The 23,882-nt window shown below is 33.0% G+C and overlaps 2 protein-coding genes across 2 annotated transcripts; one reads left to right on the plus strand and one right to left on the minus strand.

Moving 5' to 3' along the window:
* The first annotated feature begins 2,204 nt into the window (after window positions 1-2,204).
* Window positions 2,205-6,619, plus strand: LOC142628296 (MLP-like protein 31). The gene is made up of 2 exons (XM_075802392.1): window positions 2,205-2,470; window positions 6,174-6,619. Exons 1-2 carry the CDS (start codon window positions 2,284-2,286, stop codon window positions 6,440-6,442), a joined length of 456 nt encoding a protein of 151 aa, XP_075658507.1. The 5' UTR covers window positions 2,205-2,283; the 3' UTR covers window positions 6,443-6,619.
* Window positions 6,620-18,781: 12,162 nt separating this feature from the next.
* On the minus strand, window positions 18,782-22,878 carry LOC142627642 (uncharacterized). The gene is made up of 7 exons (XM_075801522.1): window positions 22,251-22,878; window positions 21,348-21,611; window positions 20,391-20,907; window positions 19,622-19,821; window positions 19,399-19,511; window positions 19,154-19,294; window positions 18,782-19,065 (listed from the first exon to the last, which is right to left on the minus strand). The coding sequence occupies exons 1-7, from the start codon at window positions 22,776-22,778 to the stop codon at window positions 18,984-18,986; spliced, it is 1,845 nt and encodes a 614-aa protein (XP_075657637.1). The 5' UTR covers window positions 22,779-22,878; the 3' UTR covers window positions 18,782-18,983.
* Between the last annotated feature and the right edge of the window lie 1,004 nt (window positions 22,879-23,882).

Raw genomic sequence — 23,882 nt, forward strand, 5'->3', positions numbered from 1 at the left:
ATGTATTAGCATAATTAAAAATAAAAATAAAATATATATTAAATAATCCAACAATTACTAAAATAAGATATTGGTTTTATAAAAGTTTAAATTGTAGAGAAGTATAGTATATAAAGATATATATTTAAATTTTTTATTTTATATGTCAATAAAAATAGTTATCTTACATTTAATTATATATAAATAAAAAATACTATAACTAAGAATTGTACACGAGTATTAAATGGTACCAAAATATATTACTCCTTTTAACCAAACTAAAACAGCCTACTATATGAAATTGGCATGCTTGTTCTTTTTTTCTTTTTTTTTAATTTATGAAAGGCATGCTTGTTCCTTTTAGAGACTTTTGTGAACAAAATTGCATAAATCATGTGGTAAGACCTTACTCACTTAAATCTAATGAATTAATCAAGAAAAAAAAAGCTACACTCAAAAGAAAATGATGAATGTTATACTTGTTAGTTTCGAACTATCCACAAACATATACATTGAGGGAATCCATTCTTTCAATTAATCACATAGAAATTAAGGTATTTTATAAGAAAACTAATAAAACTCCTTATAAGATTTGGGGAGGGCGTAAGTCTAGCTTGGACTACCTCAAAGTATGGGGAAGTTTAACTAAGGACATGTTGCGTTAACCTAAAAATAGGAAACTTGATTCTCAAAATAAACAAAATCACAAACACACGTACACAGACTACCATGTGTGTGAAAACCCAAATCGCAATGGCATCTGTTCCATATCGACAAGTTCACTATTGCAGTTGTTTCATACACACAATACTCATACAACTTCCCCATACATATAGTCAAACTATATGCCCAAGATCTTTGCTCCTACATGCAACTGCAAACTCCTAACTTGTTGCCACAAGTCACGTTGTAATTAAACTAATCTTTCAGCTACTCCAAGACTTCTTGAAAATTTGATGTTGCCTTTCTGTTTTAGTAGTGCTTCCAACACAATGATGGTAATCTTTGTGACTGAAACTCTCAGCCTCTCAAGAATGAATAATGAGAGAGGATTGACTAAGAAAAGGCTCTCTCTCTCTCTCTCTCTCTAAGTTTCTCTTTGTATTTTTGTGATCTTCTTTCTTACGAAATTATGGTTACAAATAGGGTTTTATACATGTTGGGTTTAGGCTTGAGGTGGCTACAAAAGTTGCCATGGAAGCAAATATCGAAATTTCCAGTATCGGGTCTTGGTTGACCTAGTATCTAAAGAGACTCTACCGAGAATTTCTATTTGATCTTGCATGACCGAGCTTTAATCCTCACTCGACCGAGGTCTTTGTTTTTGTACAATGAATTGTTGCTTCAACCTTCAACTTCATTTCCAATATTACATTTCAATTTTAAAACCAACTAATAAAATCAAAGTTATCATGGATATCATGGAATAAGTCAACACTGGATCCTAACAAACAAGAAAACTTTCACATTTTAGAGTTAAAATAAGGTTTAAATAATAGTGAAGATTTAGCTTGAGGTGGCTACAAGCACATCCTCTGAAGGAATAACTCCGAATTTGCATAATAAGATCTCGTTCAATCGAGAGTCTACCGAGACTTCCTGTTTCAATCATCATTGTTGCACGATCGAGCCCCGGATTGAACTCAATCAAGGCTTTCAATCTTGCACAATAATAATAAACAAATAATAAAAAATAAAACCTTCAGCTCTCAATATACCATATAAAGGGCAGTTTAGTAATATTGTTTTAATAATATTGTTTGTAATTTTTAAAAATATGTATGGATAAAAAAGTGTAAAAATACGTGTTATATTGTTTAAATACTAAAAACTGATACTTAAAATACCTCATCAAACTGCCCATTTTCTCCAAATAACAAAACTCAATATGCAAATAAATTTATTTGTATTTTATCAAATCACTCGAAAGTCTCCTAACAATCTTTGCAGGAATTCACGAACCAAGTTAATCTTGTGTACAAGGCACATCATCCGTACAATTATTTCGTCTACAAACTCTTGCTATCATGTACAATTAATTTGTCGGTAACGATTAAACTAATAATAAAGCAAAGGCCAATCATGAAATTTGAAAAGACACAAAACCTTCTCCTTTGACGTTATGTGCCATGAATGGGGGCCATGTCGCAGTTGTAATCTAGAGTGTGATCGGGATCTTCACGAGAGACCACTCAGAAATCTTCTATTTAAAGGCAATAGCCCCAAGTGTTTTCTACTGCAAAAAAACTTGTAAAGCTAGTTGGTTTTGGAAAATCATCTCCCAAAAGAAAAAAAAAGAAAAAAATGTCTCTAATTGGTAACGTGGAGGCTGATGTAGAAATTAAGGCTCCCGCTGAAAAATTTCACGAGCTCTTCAGTTGCAGGCCACACCACATATCCAATGTGTCCCCTGGCAAAGTACAGGGCTGTGCTTTACATGAAGGTGATTGGGGCAAAGAGGGCTCTGTCATCTTCTGGGACTACGTCCATGGTAAGGCGACGCCAGATCATATACTATATGTATATATGTCTATGTATTATTTTGGGTTTACGTGCTTGATCAAGCTATATACTCAATATACTCGTAATATAGTCTAACTTTCGATGAATCACTAATGCTTCCTGCTTGACTGAACATGACAGTAGATGATGAAACAAGATATTAATGATTACAGTTGAGTTAATGGAATGAATAGTGTGTGCCCTATCTTCTATCTAATGGGAAAAGAGAGATGGATAAGCACCATAGATAATCACATAGGATTTAGAATTAGACTGCATGTCGACTTATATTTTTGTACGGAAAAATCTATCTAAGAAAAACTGCTACTTTTTTCTTTGGTTTGGATCAATTTAAAAATAAAAAAGAATTGAGAGAAAAATATTCTCTCTTCCTTCCACGGACGGAGCTATTTCATTGGACATTCCCCACCCCCAACCCCACCTCCACCCCCACCGCCATTTAAAAAATATATATATATATCATCATATATGTATACTAATTTTAGAAATTTTGTTCTATAAAATTACATTTTGTTTCCATTAAACAATATCATTGATTCTTTTAAATGTAATGCTATACTCACAAGTTTTTTTACAACATTTTTACAAACTATTTTAGTAGCAAATTCTTATTAGTTTGCATAATGGGCTCACCACTCATAGCATTTTTTTACTTATTAGTAATCACTTATCATATCAATAATTTATAATTAAAAAAAAAAACTTATAACTCTAGCATTTTCCTCATTTTAGTAACCATAAAAAAATTTATAGATCTACAATCTAAAACAAAATATACAAGCCCAACAAAAATAGCTCAACAATAAAAAGTACAAATAGTAAAACAAAAAAGAAAAAAAATTAAGCTCAATTAACCAATTTTATCCAAAATAAACAGCCTTGCCCTTTAAAAAATTTTAAACAAAAATAATTTTGTTCTTACCCACAATAAATAAATAAAAATCTTAACAGTTAAGTAAAAGCAAAGTGAGAGGTTGAAACCACTGCACACAGTCAATGGTAAACTACCTCCCTTAACTCAAAGTTTTAGCTCCATCCCCGTTTCCTTCCTTAGCTAGGTTGGTACTTCACTACTTGGTACATGATGAGAAAAGGAAAAAATAAAAATAAAAATAAGGTGTCATATATATTTGTAATTTTACTCTTTTTTATTAAAATTTGATATTGACAACGTATGTTAAAGAATCACTCTTTTTTCACGCATAAATTACTAACAAATACCAAAATTACCAATATATGAGTAAAGAACTATGTATATACTTCAAAGTACAAATACCATAAATTAAAAAAGAAATCATATATACACATCCTTTAACTACTAATTAAATGGCCTTTAGCATCAAATTTTTTTTAATGTTTCCTTAAAAAAATGACTAATTAAATGAAACTTTTTAAATCATGCGTATTATTATTACTAGTCGCTAACTCGTTCTATGCACGGAAACCTATATCTTTGTGAAGTAAACTAAAATAATTTTATAAAATCTTAAATTGATTAAAAAACTACACCATTGCATGATTCATTATTGTATAACTTCAATTTGTGTTACAATTTGATGAAAAAGTCATTCCTGGAACGTGCAATGACTTACAAAAAATTTGTTAGAAAATTTCAAATACTGCAAAAATATAACTAAAAAATATAGATATTAAAACTTCTAAAAGACCAAAAAATATTAAAGAATCAGATGATTCACTGCTTAGAAATTATTGAAACAAAACAAAATATATATATGACTAAACAATAGAGAAATATAATTGAAAGATGAGTTACATTCAAAAGAATAATTTCAATTATTGCAAGTTTTTTTATCTTGTATAAAACAGCTAAAAAGAATTTGGTAATTTATGTACGAAAATTACTTTTTAAAGAAGTTGTAGTAGAATTGTTATATTATCCAAAGAAGTTGAACTTTATTAATAGTTGATAACTTTTATATTTATCCAAATAAAGTCAGGTTTAGGATAATCTTAATATATGATTTATTTAAGTTTTTTTTATCAACATTTGAGTTTGAGTTTGAGTTTAAGTTAGACTTGTTAGAGAGATAAAGTTTCACTCTTTATTAAGTTTGAACTAAACAAAAATAATTTTGTTTAAAAAAATGATAATAATGAGTTTGAGTTTAAGTTGGATTTGTTAGAGAGATAGAGTTTCACTCCTTGTTAAGTTTAGACTAAACAAAAATAATTTTATTTTAAAAAAAAAATGATGAGTTTGAGTTTGAGTTTAAGTTTAAGTTAGACTTGTTACAGAGATAAAGTTTTACTCCTTATTAAGTTTGAAATAAATAAAAAAATATTTAAATTTAAATAAAATGATAATTTTGTTTAAATATTGTATTGACGTGGAAAATTGTGGAAGTTTCGGTTATATATATATATATATATATATATATATATATATATATATATATATATATATATATATATATATATATATAGTTTTGTTTAAAAAAAATGATTATAATGAGTTTGAGTTTAAATTGAATTTGTTAGAGAGATGAAGTTTCACTCCTTGTTAAGTTTGGATTAAACAAAAATAATTTTATTTTTAAAAAATGATGAGTTTGAGTTTAAGTTGGACTTGTTAGAGAGATAGAGTTTCACTCCTTGTTAAGTTTGGACTAAATAAAAATAATTTTATTTTTAAAAAAAATGATGAGTTTGAGTTTAAGTTGGACTCGTTAGAGAGATAGAGATTCACTCCTTATTAAGTTTGGACTAAACAAAAATAATTTTATTTAAATATTGTGCTGATGTGGAAAATTGTTTTAAAAAAATGATAAGTTTAAACTTAAGTTGGACTTGTTAGAGAGATAGAATTTCACTCCTTGTATAAACTTTGGACTAAACAAAAATAATTTTATTTAAATAAAATGATAATTTTATTTAAATATTGTGCTAACATGAAAAATTTTGGGAGCTTTAGAGCTTTTGGTTATATATATCTTGTGCATATATAATTTTTTTTTTTTTTTTAACGTAGAAAGGCCAAGTGTTATATTCACTACATATATTCAGGAAAGTTTAACTTGGACGTTATCATAAAATAAAATTAAAATTAAATGAAAGAGATAAACATTTGATAAAATTTTACTAAAAAATGTTTATAAAAATCAATGTAACAATAAATGTAATTGGTGTAATCTTAAGACATATTAAATGTCTTAATTAATTATCTAGCCAAATTTGCAATAATATCTCTAGCATCACTTAAAGAAAAAAAAACATTTATAAAAAAATATAAAAAAAAGTGGTAGGCAACTAACAAAAATAAAATCGTGGCACTCATGATTTCATGTTCAAAAATTTACATCCATTTAAAATCCCACCTACCCCAACCTTCTCATTCTATTTTTCAAAAAAATATATTCATACGTTAAGGTGTGTTTGAATACTGCTTATTCTTGAAAACTAAAAATACTGTAACAAAATAATTTTTAAATATGTGAATAGTGCCGTGAGACCCAGTTTTAAAATTGTTTTTTTGAAAAAAGTAGTTTGTGGGTCCCATGAACAGTGCACGAGACTCACAGAAAAATGTTAGACGCAGCTGAAAACAAATTTCAGCTCTATCCAAACATACACCAGGTATCATTACTTTTCGTTTCCTTTGCAATAGCCTGATGTTAACATCATTAATTGGCTCTTCTAATTTGAAACTACAGATGGGAAAGCTAAAGTTGCTAAGGAGATAATCGAAGCAATAGATGAAAAAAACAACTCGATCACTTTCAAAGTTATTGAAGGAGATATGCTTCAGGAGTACAAGAGTCTCAAAGCCACTGTTAAAGCTACTCCAAAGGGTGAGGGCAGCTTGGTGCATTGGACTATGGAATATGAAAAGCTGAACGAGAGTATTCCAGAACCAAACTCGCTGCTTCAGTTTGTACTTGATCTGAGCAAAGACCTTGATTCGCACCTTACCCAGGCATAGACAAAAAAAAAAAGGCTATGTTGTATTATATTGTTGTGTATGACAATAAGAGAGTGAGTCTTAGTATGACTCTTCTCTCCTATAATATTATGAATTATGAATGTAATTTTAATCTTGTGTGGCCTTACTGAAGCCATTTGATGCAGTAATAATTGAGAGGCTTTGTATTAGTTAAAAGAGTGAAAGTGGGTGATTGTTTTCTCCGGATCTATATGTGTCACTACAAAAAAAAAGGTTCTATAGCCGTGTTTTTAAAACGTGGCTATAGCTCGAAAAAACGTGGCTATAGGACGATTTGGTCTATAGCCGCGTTTTTTTTGGCCACGTTTTCAACCATGGCCTAAAATGTGTAACTATAGTCTTAATGGGCCTATGGCCACGTTTTTGTAGTCGTGGTTATAGGACATACTCTAGCCACGGTTTCAGAACCGCAGCCATAGCCACGTTCTATAGCCACGTTTAAAACGTGGCTATAGGGCAATTGTTGATTGCTCGGAAGAAAGATTAGCCGCGTTTAAAACGCGGCCATAGACTTCTTAAAAAATGCGGCCATAGTTGTGAGATAAAGCCGCGTTTTTAAAAACGTGGCTTTATTCCACAACTATGGCCGCGTTTTAAACGCGGCTAATCTTGCTTCCGGGCAGGCAACCAATTGCCCTATAGCCACGTTTTAAACGTGGCTATAGAACATGGCTATGGCCGCGGTTCTGAAACCGTGGCTAGAGTATGTCCTATAGCCACGTTTATAAAAACGTGGCTTCAACCCATTACTGAAAACGCGACTATAACCCCTGTATCGTTTTTTGAATTTGTCTATAGCCGCGTTTTTAAAACGTGGCTATAGACTTCTTCTTTTTTTTAATTTGTAGGCCACATGACAAATGCATTTACAAATGCTACTATAAATTTTACAAACGCTACTATAAAAAACCTGTCACACACATAATTCCAACTTCTTATTCCTGCAAAATTCCAACGCATGCAACAAAATAAGAATCTCAAACCTGTCACAATCTCAATCAAGCTTTAAAGACTATGGAAAATTATCAACCTTCAAGGAATATGCAGTTGAATATAGCAAAAAAGTTGCAACAAGCATCAACATATGATTTTTCAACCATCCTCAACTACAAACATTACACAGATGCTTCTAGGGGTTCCTTCCCATCTCCAAGCTCTTGTCTACAAGTGGATACCCTTGTTGCCTTCCAGGTAGAACACAGTTTATGTTTCAATGGCACTACAAAAATATAATGGCAGCAATTAGACAAGATTAGCGGCTGCATCTATAAATACAAACACTCTAAAATGTGGCAATGAACATTTGCTAGCCATAGAGACCATTATACTAGAGATAGCAAGCTTTACATGAGAATAAAATGTGGCAAATTGTGCCATTGAGAACAAAATTACAAAACTACAAACCAAAATTACTGTAAAATCTTCTAATAATACTACGTTCTTCATATACACTAGAACAAAGTTTTTAACTTCGAAGGGATCTCGCAAATTGAAATTCCTTTGACAAGCTCAAAGAGAAACAATAATAAGCAATGCAAGCAAAAAAAGACCCAACCCAGAAAACCAAATGGCCATCCCACAAACTACCTCCTTGCAACAATGTTGTATTTATAAATACAGACACTCTAATGAGAATGCTTGGTAACGTTAGACAACTTTTTACCCAATTCACGTTTATAATTCTAAAGCAATTAGAATTTTTGCGGATGAAATTTGGTCTCTACAACTTTTTACCCAATTTATGAAATCAAAATCTTCCACATTCAATGGACCATATCCATATCAAAATAAATTGGATGTACATTATCAGCAGATGCTCTCTCAAATTTTTGCACCTAACTAGAAACAACCCATTCTCTTCTTCATCAAATGAAAATGAATGTGCAACTATCACTACAAGCTCTTTCAACCTTGTACCTCCTCTTCATCAAATTCCACAAACTTCTAAATCCAACCACACCATTCAATAAACACAATATTGTAAAATAAAACCCTATAGCAATGTAGGAAGGTGGAAAAGATAGACACACCTGAATATCAGACTTGGACAGACCAGGCACGTCCATGTAGAAAATGTACTCCTTGGCAACATCAAAATGTCAACTGGAATGCTCAACACACCCTTGTTCTTATTGGACTCATGTTCCTACAAAGGAAACATCAATTTCTCAAAGCTCTTCGTGAAATTCAACAAGTGGTTCACCAAGTCCCCACTGATCCCAACACGGCTCATTTTTTCCACTTCTTAGCAACACACACAAATGCTCCATGAATTTCAACAAACACAATAACAAGCATTAGCAACTAACAACGACAAGAGTGATACTACATAAACTGCTTTGTCAAATTATTGTTGATGTGACACTAATTACATTGGTTTGCACATTAATTTGGAAACTATTTATAGTAAAATTGACATAGCTTCGAAGATTTTTATTTTTTTTGAAGCATTGCTAAGGTTCGCAACTTTTTACCCAATTTTTCCTAGTAAATAGTAAAAATTCATAGCTTCTCAGTTGTCATACACTCAAAAGCACTATTAATTTCATATCATTCCCTATGCATGTCTCTTCCTAGACAACGTGACAAGTATAAACTTCACTCATCACTCTTAAACAAGCCCACTCAAAAGCAATACAAATTCCTTTGAATACCAAAGGTCAAATTCTTTCTAAACAACAACAAAAACAAATCTTTTAAAAGTGCCGACATACCTACAACTTGTGAAAGTACTGAGGCTGACCATGTCCTCTTTTAATGGTCCTAGTGCGCTCCAAAAGCCTGTCAACAAAGACTCGACTTGCCATTATCAACATGAGCGATAATGGAAACTTTCCTATCCAACAAAATTACACAAATTAAACCAGCAAAAAGTATTAAAATAACAATAAAGAAAACAAATCAAACCACAAATTACGAAATGGTATTGTTCATATTTCAAACTTACAATGAGAATGCATGGCTTCACTATTTAATCCTCTTGGTCGTTCTTCTATGTTGTTAAAGCATCAATGTAGTTGTCTACATATACAAGAGATACAACTACAAGGTTTTTTGTGCACAAAAAATATTGGCCATCTTTGAATGGCATGATTGACCTGTGTATAATATCAAAATAATAATAATGTCTACCATATTCCTTCATGAACAGCCAAAATATTGTCAATCTGTATATAATACAATATACAATCACAAAATATCCACGAAGAGTCTTCATTTAGATGCAGCGTTACCCTGAATACATTAAACACATCGTATTATTTCTAACGTAACAATTCATTGCAATAAACCACTATTTTCTTTAAATTAAATTAAACACAACATTTTTAGTACCTGAGACTGCAGCTGTGAAGCACTTATAAGTGGGCGTAAATCACGTAACATGTCGCCCATTGTTTTCATCACCTCTGCCATTTGTTCGTTATGCTTTGCTTCTGATTGGGCAATTGCTGAGGTGAGTTCCGCCTTATGCTGCTCATGTAAGTCCGCGATTTGCTCCTGATGCCTTTGCTCTACCTGGGCAAGTTGGTCCCTCAAAGGTTGGTGCGAAGTTTCCAATTCAGTCATTCTATGGGCTGTTTCGATGGACGACGGTGGAACTGTGTAGCATGAACGGTTGGACCTATTTCTTCCTAATGGAGTTGGTCCAAAACCCACCCCATGAACACGTCCAGAGCGTTCTGCCCCCATCACTTGGGCAAAAGCATCATCCTTTGACCATAGGATTCCTTCGCGCCATGATCCTTGTAGTGAGCTCCCACAATTTAAAATTTCAATCATTTGTTTCTATTATCACACAAGAACCAAATAACATAGTACTTGCTCTAAACAATTCACGCACAAAATACAAAAAAAATAGGTTACGATATACGACTTACAATCTTCTCCCCACATCAGGAGTAACAGGATGCCCTTCTTTGGTGCTGTACACTTTCGCAAAAAGCACGGCACGCTCCACTGCCTGCCCAGTTTCTTTTGCCTACATATTCAACATTCTCATTACAATAGTGAAAATTTATGTTGGTGATATGAAGCAGCAATCGACAACCAAACTTAGCAAATGAAATTTCACTCATAACATGCAGTATAATGTATAATAAAATAAAAACCATTACATTATTACGTTCAAGAAGACAAGTTTTGTTATCTTTATGCGAATGCTTAGTATGAAGCGGTTTTGGTCCCTATCTTTATGCATAGAAGCCAGCTTTGTTGTTGTATGTCATTGCCTAATTCCTTGACCAACATATAAATATACATATATGACAACTGTTTATAGAGAAGCAAAGTGTAACAGGTTAAAAAAAAAGTAAATATTACACACAGGTTTATATTCATTGAAATTATTAATACACTCAAGTTGTATGGTTTGTCATTGAATCAATAGTAAGTAAAATGCATTCTGCACTCAGAATTACACCGTTGTAGTATAAAATCTAAGTTTCTAAATAAAAATAAATGACAATGTACATAACTTTTCAGATGCATATTCCTTAATGGTTCATCAACTTCAATACATTCCTCCAACTCAACTATGACAATCATTTTTTCAAACAAAATTTCCTTTTAATATGTTACAAGGAAAGACAGCAGTTAATGGTTTACTTATTCTTACTTTGTTTGTAGGAAAATGGTTCACAAACATATTTTGAAAAAAGTATGTTGTATCCTTGTGTCAATACTCCTATCTTGTGCAAAGTGTAACAAATAGGTGTACTTTGATAGTACATTCATGCATTGTTTTTTTTTTTCCCTTCCATGTACAAGTTAAATCAGCTTCAGTTTAGATGCAAATATGAGTTTTGTAATCAATCATGTGATAGCCATGTTTATCAGTCAAAACCACCAACTAGGCATCCTACAATTGTACCTTAAACATAGTCACACATTATCACTCTGCATTAATCACTCCTATGTGTTGTATGCATGCACCTACCAAACATATGCATGCCAATTGTATTGGAGTTGTCCACTTTCAACCTATTTAGTTTTCCACAGAGAATGTAATAAAGGAAAGCACATTCAAAGAACAACCAATCGCTATATACCAAACCAATATAGCAAGTTCACAATGTGGCAAACATAATTCTTAATGAAATCACTAATTAAGAACAAGAAACACCACAAGAAATGTGTATTCACAGTCATGAACATGCAAAAAAGCCAAGTCTTCCTTACCCCAACACTGTGCTCTCATTTGCATCAATATGAAACCTCACATGGTCCTCTGACCGGACGTTTTATTACAGAATTTTACTAATGAGGCAAGCAAGGCTAACAATTCCATATTAATTCACACAAAATGCTCAAGATTCTTCTGTAAATTAGTTTCATCAAACTCTTTATATTCTTTACATTTGAATCTAAAATTGTACAATATTAAAACCCTGGGTAGTTGTTATATATTGCATTTCTTACCATATCATCTGCAGTTTTGGCAAAACTTATAGGCCCTGATCTTGCGATCTCCTTCTGTTTACCACGACTTCTTTTGTTCGTACTACTTAATGTCTACGAACAAAAGAAAACAAAAAAAATCAGTGTGTCCATAAACTGTACTCGGTAAATTCAAATACCCCATCATATGTATATTACCACTAACAGATAAAATAGCAAGAAAATTTCCATACCCGCGTGTCTTCATGAAACCAATAGTCAACTAGCTGAATAAACTGCTGCTCGTCAGCCCAATCTGGTCTGCTTTGAATGACATCTGCTCTCGACGCATCATCTTTGTAGCATTTCCTTTTCAACTTGCCCCGTCGATTCCTCCTCAATTCCCCCAGCTGGTGCATTGCCTAAGTCATTTGATCAGCTGGTTGGATAAATTCTGGGTCAATGATCCACCGTTTCTGCAATGCAAAAATTGAGTTAGCATAGTACAATAGTCCACCCTACTGAAAAATCAGAGACTGACCACACACACGATTATACATAACAGTTTAAAGTAGCTTAATTTGATACTACCTTAATTTCCGTCCAACAATCTACTTTGTTGCTAGTCGGGACACGCGTCCAAGCAGTTGGCACAAGTGAGCAGTAGACGTGGCTGAGGCAAAAAGTGCCCAACCACCTTTTGAATGTTTTTCCGCTCTCCCCAATTGCTTGGCCGTGTGCATTTAAGTCACATTCAATTTTCATGTTAGGTGGAAGACTCCATATTCGCGTAAACAGCGTATTCCCACGCTTTTTATGCAAATTATTGGATGCTGGGGTTTCTTGAACTACATCATCTGCACATTCAAAAACCACCATTACGAATGAAATTTCTAAGTTCACAATTACAGAAGTTACTGTATATAGCTCAAGTGCTCAAGTAACATGAATATGCTCTTGGTAAATGTGGACATTTTCATACTATATTATTACTTAATCTTTTTTTTCCCATTCGTTTTGTTAATTTACTTATTACTCAGTACAATAAGTGAATTAACAAAGTTTATATTTTCAAAAATTCAAAAGAAGCAATGGGCAGCCTATTGTTGTTATCTGAAGAACATAATAAAAACCATGTAAACGAACCATGGTAATAATTAATATTAATATTAAAGGAAATTTGTACACTAAAAATTCAAATTGTCCCTAGACATGTAAACTACCTGGGGGTTGCGTCTCATCATCATCACTTGCATCCTCTCTTGCCTGATCAGCCGCAAAGGCGGCGTCCAGCTCCTCCTGCACGCTCTGTCGTGAACATCTATTTCCTTCGCCAACTTCAACCACCGTTAATCCACGATCCCTTCTCATTGCTGTAGCCAACAACAGCATAATTATGCGTCCAGTAATAAATATCAAACATTACATTTGAAGACGTGTCCACTACTTGGGGGTTGTGTCCCATCAGCACTTGCATCGGCTCTTGCCTGCTCAGCAGTACAACCGGCCTCTAGCTCCTCCTCCCTCCTCTATCTCAAACGTGATGATTCTTCGCCAACATGAACAAACTTCAATGGATGTTTCCTTCCCATTCCTGTGTTCAACAACTTTAGAACACAAAGAAAATGTTAATTATAGACAACAATCAATTGCTTACAATGCAAGTGAAAAACACAAAGTAAAATAACTCATTTTAATATCTAACAACATATACAAGCCACATATCGAAGTTTAAGAGCTTCTCTTTGCCAAACACTTTAACAACAACGAAAGGAAACCCTAACACCACATGAACATATATCCAAGTTCATAACAAATGAATTTCAAATCCAATAGTGAGCAGGAGAAGGAATTAGATGCATAATAAGTTAAAATTTAAGGAATTAACAACATTAATGTTTCATTAACAAAGAAATCAAATACTACACAGAGGCATTCCAACAAATTCATGATGGCATACATTTTCATTAATAACTGTAACATCCAAACACATAATACACCACTAAACTATTACACTACTCATCATTAGCGTACTCGTCCTCGTTGGCATCTTCATTGCTGGACTCATCGTCAATAAACTCACAATCGTCTAAGTTGTCCACTTCATGAAGATCTCTTTGAGCAATGATAGAGGCATCAATTGTCATTCCCTCTACATCATCCCGAGCCCAACCAAGGTTGTCACTCACAACCTCATTACTACTTACATTGTACGGAACATTCTCAGAAAAACTATATGTGTCATCCTCATCACGTTGGAGACCAACACCGGCATCAAAGACATCCCTAGCTTTAGTTTTGACAACAACATATTTCAATCCTAAATTTCATCAAAATAAAAGGAATTCCTGCAAGATTAAATTGCTAAATAACATCCAAATTACATCCACGTTTCACAAAAGGGTCTAACCATAGTATATTCCCTGTTGTCCTTTTTGCATGAGAAAAATGCTTTTGGAGAATAAGTTGTGAATTAATTTGAGCTTATTATGGTGCTATGCTATGGAGGTTGACCATATTTAATTCCAAAATTGAAATTTATCTTTTTCAAATAAATATGTTATTAAAGCATGTCTACCTCTACCTCCAAAAATAGTTTCTAAATAAATTTGTTTCCAAAGTCCAACTGCTAAGTAATTGAGTTATTTTCAAATAATAGAAAGTAGAAGTGAAATCAAGTAAGGTAATATTTTAGGATAGGCATCTGTGGGGTGCCTAAAACTTTCCGAGTCCATGACTTTGTTTCAAGACATTTGTCTCCCACTTTTAGCGTAAGAGCTCTTATTAGGGAATCATTTAGTTAATTAGGTGATAAAATAAATCAGATATAGGTGATCAATCACACCTAGAAAACCCATGATTGGTGGCAACTCTTAATGCACACACATTGCCAAGTGTCTACACAAGTCACACACTTATCACAAACTTCACACCAAGAAAAAAAAAAACTTCTCACCAAGAAACATCCAAATAAGTCTTTGGGGGCTCAATATCAAAATCTGGTATCAAGAGATATACTCTAAGACCTAATCGTACCGGTTGTTCCACTTTAACATGTTTGCACTAAAATTAAAACTAAAACTCTTAGAATTTCTTTATGCTTAAAATTGAAGCATTACAAAATTTAGTTAAATAAGGAGTATGTCCAAGGAAGTAGTCCCATCTACAACATTCCAGTTTATGGGCTCAAACCTGAAGCCCTTATAGGGTCAATCCAAAACTTGATCAAGCACAAGACTTAACTCAAACACTACTCAGCCTATGAAGCTTTAATGCACTTAAAGCCCATTGTGATGTGGACTCCATTTGACCCAATTCAATCATATCGAACCCAAGTTATCCCAATCCTAGTTGGCCCTAACATAAAAGCCCTTGAACCTTCGAATTTCAGTGAAATTATAATTACAACCCCAAATTTTAGGTATCTAAGTTGTCTCTACCTTCACTAAAATTACCAAATGCATCTACGTTTCTTCAAAATAAAATAACATAAAAGCCCCCATACTTCTATCAGAATTATAGAAATAATCCTATTTTCAATAAAAATTACAAAATTCTCTCTTTCACCAAAATTACCAAAGTACTCCTACATTTTAGAGAAGTTAATTACCAAATTACCCTGTCCATCACCTGAAATGTCAAACAACCCCTAATTTTTACAAAAATTACCAAATTGCCTCCAAGCTTTCCAAATGTGTGCCTCCTTGGACATGTCCCTTTATATTATAAATTTCATAAAAGGTTTTTAGATATCATCATTTCACATTCCTTTTTTTATTTTTCAAATCCATTTTTATGTGTCAAAATGTGGGCATTCTAGGATATGTGTTTGAAATAGTGAACAAGTGTGAAGGAATATTTTTCCTTTGATAAAACTGATGGAGAAATAGAAATGTACCATTGTCTAAGACAATCGTCTAAGAAGAAGAGGGAAACTCGCCTAAGGAGCATTATCTACATAAATCATCGTCTACAATATTAAAGGTTCAACACTTAGTAATTTTTAGCCACTTCCACCAAGTTTATGGTTTATCACACAAATCCACTACAACAGAATGTGCGATGAATTCCCCGAAATTCGCTTCTACTCGCCATACTAAGCCCACACGTCTCCCATGAGAGTAGTGACACCAAAAAAGTTGACTCACTCAAGATCTCCTATATGAATCATTTTGCTAACTCTTCTGCTTTTTAAGCATTATGGAGGTCTTGGGTGAAATTCTAACTTAATCATTTGAAGGCCCTTAGCCAACACCACACTGGTGCACTTTAATAGCAAATTCTTTCTTCTTTAGGTCTTCAAATTGTACATGAAGTTCATAGTGCATGGCAGGGACAGAACCAGGATTCATACCTGGGAGGGGGGGCAAAGCTTAAAACCAAAAAAATTTTATGAAAATAAAAATTAATATCTACTTCATATTCAACAAAATACTGTTAGGATTAGTGCTCTTAAATCCTATTGTATGATGCTATGTATGATATTATGTATGACATTATGTATGACATGATGTATGACTTAATATTGTGATTGATAAAGTTATTTTATTATTATCTAAAATAGTTGTAACTTGAATATGGGACATTATCATATAGTCCATGAGATGCATTGTATGTGATTTATGTGAAAAGTCACAGAAGATGTAAATCACAAGTTCTTTGTAAACTCAGAATTTATAATTCGTAGTCGGTGATGAAATTGGGCATTTCATCTGCGAATACTATAACGTGTCAACTACGATGATTTGTCTTGATCATGGAAGTGGAAACTTCTAGTTGATATGTTGATATGTTTTAAGAGTTAAAACATATTGAACAAGACCGTTGTGAGATTTATTATTCTTCTAACGACTGTCAAATGAATAATAAATCTCACGACTTCTATTTGCATGAACTCTTAATCCTGAGAGAATAATGGACCTGATCATGAAGTGTAGGTTGCTTTGATATATCAGGAGTGAGATCTGAAGTGATGGTCAAAACCTCAGTATGTTGGGCAGCCACATTTAGTGTTGATGGAACATATATTCTCAAGACGGAATTCATAGTCTCTTGATGGAGATATAAAATATTCCCTTGAGATAAGTTTAATGGTTTCAGTTTTCAGAGAGTTAGGCCTAACCACTTTAGTAAGAAATTACTAAAGTATATATTTATGAAATTGGATTTCATAAATATATAATGAATAATTTTAAAGAATTAAACCGGGTACTCAAGGATAAGATGTAGTAATTTATAAAGTGGCAGTCTATATTTATGACTTTGTGTTACTACGAATATTTTATGAAGGGGTTACGTGTTTAATAAAGTCTTGGGATATAATTTATTAATAAGGCCTAGAGTGCAATTATATTTATATAGTGGTATTAAATATAATTAATAGTAACTTTGGACTTGTTAAGAGTTGACGGAAAAGCCCAAGGCCCATTGGAGCTAGTGTCTTATTGGTCCCTTTTGGTCCCACTCCAAGCCACACACTAAAGCCCAATTGGAAAGGCCCAATAGGCCAGCCCAATTAGATAATCAGTTAGTTATAAAGGGAGAAACATACAGAATTTTTATTAGAAGAGACTAGAAAAGAAAAAGAAACGGTGTATAAGAGAGTGTGAGACACACTTTCATTCTCCCTTTGAAAAACTGATTAAGAGACCACACATCTTGGGCGTAAAGTGGAATTGGAGTGAAGATTAAAAGTGTTCCCAAGTGCTTCTAATCTTTGTTTTAAATTTCTCCACACCAAGGTACGCTATCTTGTTCTTAAATTTTGAAATTTATGTAGTGCACGTTATCAATCATGAATGAAATAGACCCTTGTTCATTGCTTCCACTGTGGGTTTTGGATGAGATGAAAAACCAGAATTTTTCCTTCAAATACTACATACAAAATAAATACCTCTTAAACATTTCATATTATAAAACACATCAACAAAGTATAACATACAAAATAAGTATTTTTTTTTATTTTGTGCACGATTTTTGTTTAATCCATATTTATTTTTTTATTTTTGTTTTTCTAGTTAAAGGGGCATGAATTTTATTTATTTATTTATTTTCTTGTAGGTCAATATCTAAATATTTTAGAGGAGGAGAGAAAATATATATATATATATATATATATATATATATATATATATATATTTAAGGACAAATCTTAATTTTTTGTGTACCAGTTTTTTTTTAAGCTTTTATGCATATATTAGCTTTTCTTTTTTTGGGGTGCTGTGGGGGGGGGGGGGGGGAATGGTCCCCCTCTGCCCCGGCGTGGGTCCGCCTGCACGGTATTTCATACTTTGTCAAATACCATCTCCATTTATGCATACTTTAGCACCCCAAAAAATTAAACTTTTCTAAGGTAGTAGTGCTTTGAAAAAAATTTATACGAGTACGAGCATTAACATTACAATATTTTAATAAGAACATATTCAAAGCATGATAAAGTGGAATGAAGTAAGGAGTCTAATTAACTCCAAGAAGAAGAAGGAGAAGACATGAAGAAGATCATGAGAAGTCTAATTAACTCAACTACTTTACCATATCTTAAGCTTTTTCCTGTTTCAAACTTTCAATGGTAAATGGTGCCTGAAGGATGGTACCAATGCTACCTGTTGATAGGGCTATCAACAATTTGATTATGATCTTGACTCAGTTTTGAAACTTTTCATATATGGGACGAATTAAAAACTACTAATTTGTCTATTTTTTAGGAAAGCAGCCTTAAAAAAAATGCATAATTTCCCAAATTGATAAAAACTTGCTGTTGGCAAGACTTGAACCTAGTCTTAGCAAATTGAATAACATGTCCAACATGCAAACCATTAAGACACGCACATCTTGTGGGTCAGGAATGAAAAATCAAAAAATATAAACCAATTTAAGTATCAAATATATTAAAAAATTAAAGGACACATCACAGTTTGACCTCAATTGAACATCAATCCAATCTCAAAAATCTTAAATCTCTTCCTTTCCCAGTTCATTAAACAGTCTAAGTTTCAAAACCATTATTGGAATATACCAATATATGGTATACATCATTATTGTACATTACATTATCATAATCTGACTTATACGGTGGATATAACATTGCTAACGTTTTTATACTCAAGTTTATCGTACAACTACTTCTAGTGGAGATCATTGCAACTTAACCAACACGCACGCTTTTTGCAAATTTGTCAATCTGACTGACGTCAAGGATTCTATCCATTCCACTTGCCATGAGAAACCTACAAAGATCAAAAATCGTAAACCATATAAAACAAAACCACAATTAATAAATGTTTGAATGGGCAGTGAAGGGACAGTGAGCCATACTTGTCTCTAAGATCTATTGCCATGGATTGGCAGCCACCAGGCACCACGGATTGCATATTTACAGCTAAATTTGGATTGTGAATACTCTGTCGAATGTGTACCCAACCATGTTCACCGTGTTCTTCATCAGAAACTTTAACCCTGAATTTGCAGCATTATGAAGATTCATATAGAAACTAAAATTTACAATTCATAATGAGATTTTCCATAAGTTATTGTAAATTCTTGTTTTTATTAATTTGCACCTGTACATGTGAGCATCAATGGCAACCGGTGTGTCATTAGAGTCTACAAGGCATCCCTCGCTCACCCAACAGTCCCCACATGAGTCTAATTCCCACCCCTTAAGCTGCCCTTCCTACAAGTGAATGAGTAGTTAATTACTATAAACAAAACCACAAGTTTATTGGATAATGTAACTATGTATCCATTACAACTTAAATATATTTTACTAGGATATATAAGTACCTCAATGTAGGTTCGAAATGTTTCTATTGCTTGAACACCTTTTGCCTTTGCCTCTCTAGGCTCGGAGATGATATTCATCCTCAGCTCTACGGATTCAAATGGTTCTTCTAGATCTTTTATGAGACTACCAATCCCGTCATCCGATCCTGCAAGCTTCATTCGTACCATTTCGATGATGATTTTTACCACCATGTAAGCCCCTATCCAATAGAGTAAAGACTTGAGATTTGAGAACACTTAACAAGACCACTATTAATTACACTTTTTTTGGGCAATTGTTGTTACACATACTCTTGCACACAAACATACGCATGCATGAATGTGTGTACGGTTGTGTGCAAAAGTGTGTATATAATAAACACTCCTCATATTTTGGTTGCTTACAATAAGTAAAATGGAAATTTGAATCTAAGTTCTTTCTTAACACCATTATGACAAGATTTCTTTTACACTTAATTTATAAAAATAAATATCGAAAATATTGCAAGTATCTCTTATGAAGTTACATGGTACCATGCTAGAGTATCAAACTCAGAAGGTATAACTATTTCATGAAGAGGCTTAACTAGTACTTAAACTCATCACAATCTGTTTGGATCGATGTTGTGAAAAAAATGTTGTGAAATTTATTGTGTTAATAATATTAATTTAATAAGTACACAATAATTTTACAATTTTTTTCAGAACTTTTAAGTTGATAAGTTGTTAGTAGTGTACACTAGCCTAGATTAAATTAAGTCTAATTGAATGCACAAATTGTAAAACTAACCGTCATCAAGGAAATGATTCTCTTTAAGTGCACCATGACCAGATGTTTCCATCATAAGATGTGCTTCAATACCATCCTCGTTAAGGTGAACTCCCTTGTCAATGACATTTCTGTAACCAACCCGATATAAGCAATGATGACCCCCTCTATTTACAATAAATCTAGTAAGTGCCATGCTTGTACGAGCATCGGTCACTATGGTTGTTTCAGGGTGTTCCCTCAGTACAATGGCTGACATAAGTGCAATGAGCTTATCCCCATTGATTGGGTTGCCTTTATTATCTACCACACCACTACGATCTACATCTGTATCAAAAACTATCCCAAGATCAGCAGTGTTTTGCAACACTGCATCTCGAGTTAGTGCCATTGCAATCTTGTCCTCTGGGTTGGGAATATGGTTGGGGAACATCCCATCTGGATTGAGGTGTAGAGACCCAAAGGTGTCAGCACCAAGCTTGTCTAGGACATCCCATGTGAAGAAGCCTCCTGATCCATTTCCAGCATTTACAATTATCTGCAAATTTCGGTAAAATGATATCACGATATTGAAGGAATGCTTCTTGAAGACAAGAATGGGATATCAAAAGGTCTGATTCTGTAGGATAGTGTTTGTAACATACAAACTATGGGAAGTCACGATTTTAGTTTAAAATAAATCTTGCACACTATTTGCGTGTAACAATGTGTGTGTGTTAAGTCTATTTATCCTTTAAAGAAGGAAAGAGGTGCCAAACTCGAATCAACGTACCAAGCTTAACGAGCATTTATCTTATCTCTATCTATCTACTATCTAGGCCCTCAAAGCAACTCAGAGCCAAAACTTTGGGATAAGGTTAATTGAAAACTAGTGGCTCCGTGATTTTCAAGAATTGTCAATGAAATTATGCATATATATGCACGAACATATACATAGAAACAAACAGACAAACAAATGAAGATAGAAATTAAGGGAACCTTAAATCCTTGGAGTGGAGTGTCATAGTGCAAGGGATGATTGACTCTCTCCTTGATAATGTCGCGGAGGTGCTTGGCATAATTGCTCATGAAATCCACTCTTGTTGGAGGAATGGTCAGCATGGTTGACACTTTTGTGAGCCGATTTGCATATTTACGTGCAGCTATGTCACATATTTCCTCCACTTCTGGTGAGGTCAGTCCCCCTTTCCTAGTGAAAAACTTCAGGCCATTACGCGTGTACGGCAAATGAGATGCCGTCATCTGAAATTACAGCAATTGATTTAAAAGTCATGAATCTCAACTAGTAAGTTTCCTCTATATATATTCAGCAAATAAGAATAAAAGAAGCTGCTTCTATGTATGTCTAACCTGTTAGTTTGAAAGATTCTATTTATACAAGCATGGCTTTAATTAACAGAGTAATTAAATATGTGACACAATCCGCAGTTGTGTCATGTGTGGCAAACCAGTATTCTTGTTATTATTATTAGTCGCATGGCCGATGAATACAGAGACCTTTTTTTTATTCAACCAAAAAAATATAATGTTATTAAATTGCATAAGAATTCAAGAGTTTTTAATTGTACTTTACCATTCATTCCTTTCGAATCTCATGAGACTGTGAAAACCACTCAATAATTCTTGGACTTGCCTATATCATAAGATATCAATTGAGTTACAATACTTTTAATATTAAAGTCTTGTATTAATTTTATAGAACTTCTCACTCTAAATTTTAGACTCTAATAGGCATTTGAAAAGATATGTCATACATTAAATATATGCATCTATTTGTGAGTTGGATTCACACATTGTAGAAGGAAAAAAAATATATATATATATATGTATGTACGTATGTATGTATGTATGAGATAATTATTTGTTATCGGAGCTATGTACCATTATAGAAGCATGATAAGCAAATGGAGGCAACAGTGTACTCATGAAACAAGCTGGAGTAGTTGCAAGTCCCATATCAAACACAGAACAGCCAGCTCGAGAAAGTCCTGCAAACACAGCTACGCTCAAAGAAGCCCCCGATACACGCGGATCCCGGCCCAGAGACACCCTAACATCTTCCACACTTTCCTTCTCCAAGCCATTGGTAACCCACTCACCAAAACTCTCAGCTATGGCTTCCACAGCCGGTGGTGTAAGGTCCTTTTTTCGACCTTTCTCACCTTCCAATGCAACCCCACGAACGTCAGACCCGTTTTGAAGCCTCCTAATCTTGTCAATTTCTTCATCCACCACAACTTCATTATACTTTGCAGTGCTAGATGAGTTTACACGTATAACTTTTGTTAAAGACTGTGAAAATGGAAATTTAAGACTGGTGTGGAAAGGCTTTGTATTTGTTGCTGGCGCAAAACTTGTTTTGTGGGCATTGCCTTGCAAATATATTGACGGTGTTGAAATGGAGGACATTGTTTCTGTACTAGTAATTGGCCCTCTTAATTGTTTTCTATCAATGTTTTTGAGAAGAAGATATTTGGACCAAGCAACAAAGTTGGAAAGATAAGAATAACCCAAAAAACCATAACCCTACAAATCAATGTCCAAATATATATAAGGAATGGAAATATCTTCGAAGTTCAAACAAACTTCCAAAATCATACATGTCTTTGTTATTTTATTTAAGCCATGCACCTATTTGATTCCGTGATGTGCAATTGATTTTTTTATCTTCTTCGATTTGGTATATTCTTATATGATACTGTAGGGTGCATTCGGTTTGAAACGTATCTAATTGAAATCATATTGTAGTAATAATATCGAATTTTTTTCGTTAATTATATCGGTCTATGATATAATATTGACTCTTACATGATGAAACCTCAAACAGATTGACAATGAATGCAAAAATTGTACAGTATTATTCATGCATGTGCGGTTCACACAGCTTCATAAAAATTCACATGTAAACTCAAAAAAATTTAAAAAATTAAAACTAAATTATTAGATAAATATTTATAATTATAAATTATAAAATAAGTAAATACTTTTAATAAAAAGAATTACTTTAAGTTCTAATCGTTTAAAGTTTAAAATTTATTAGTATTTATCTATTTTTATATTTTAAAATTTTCTTTATGCTTTGTGTCAATTTCTTAATACAAGACATATGGAATAAGTTTGATTATTCCAAAATGGGTTATATTTCAACAACAAAAAAAATGTTATATTTAATCTATGCCCTAATTGACACAAACAATAATAAACAAAATTGTTCCTCAATATTGATTTTTTCTAGTGATAGTCTAATTGAAAAAATCAACACACTCACAAATTAAATATAATAAGCAAAACTAAAAATAATAACATACACAAAAGAGTCCAAAATTTGAGAATATAAAAATAAATAAATAAAAACTTACATAAGAGAACCAAGAACTTAAATGGGTGTTTATTGTTTTGCTTCTTTATAGTAAACTTCATTTAACATAATATCCTGCATGCAAATTCAAAAGAAAAAAAAATAAATTAGAGAAATTTATTAGTCAAGAGCTTTGTAGCTTAATATCCTAATAA

The sequence above is a fragment of the Castanea sativa genome, chromosome 3, assembly GCF_040712315.1.
Source record: "Castanea sativa cultivar Marrone di Chiusa Pesio chromosome 3, ASM4071231v1".
In the NCBI taxonomy this organism is placed as follows: Eukaryota; Viridiplantae; Streptophyta; class Magnoliopsida; order Fagales; family Fagaceae; genus Castanea; species Castanea sativa.

What these genes read in the sequence shown, in the direction of transcription:
- LOC142628296 (XM_075802392.1), top strand. Translation starts at nt 2,284, where the DNA reads ATGTCTCTAATTGGTAACGTGGAGGCTGATGTAGAAATTAAGGCTCCC. An exon ending in CTTCTGGGACTACGTCCATG is followed by an intron (nt 2,471 to 6,173) that starts GTAAGGCGACGC and finishes TTGAAACTACAG; the next exon opens with ATGGGAAAGCTAAAGTTGCT.
- LOC142627642 (XM_075801522.1), bottom strand. Translation starts at nt 22,778, where the DNA reads ATGTCCTCCATTTCAACACCGTCAATATATTTGCAAGGCAATGCCCAC. An exon ending in CATTTCGAACCTACATTGAG is followed by an intron (nt 19,512 to 19,621) that starts GTACTTATATAT and finishes ATTCACTTGTAG; the next exon opens with GAAGGGCAGCTTAAGGGGTG. An exon ending in GCAATAGATCTTAGAGACAA is followed by an intron (nt 19,066 to 19,153) that starts GTATGGCTCACT and finishes TGATCTTTGTAG; the next exon opens with GTTTCTCATGGCAAGTGGAA.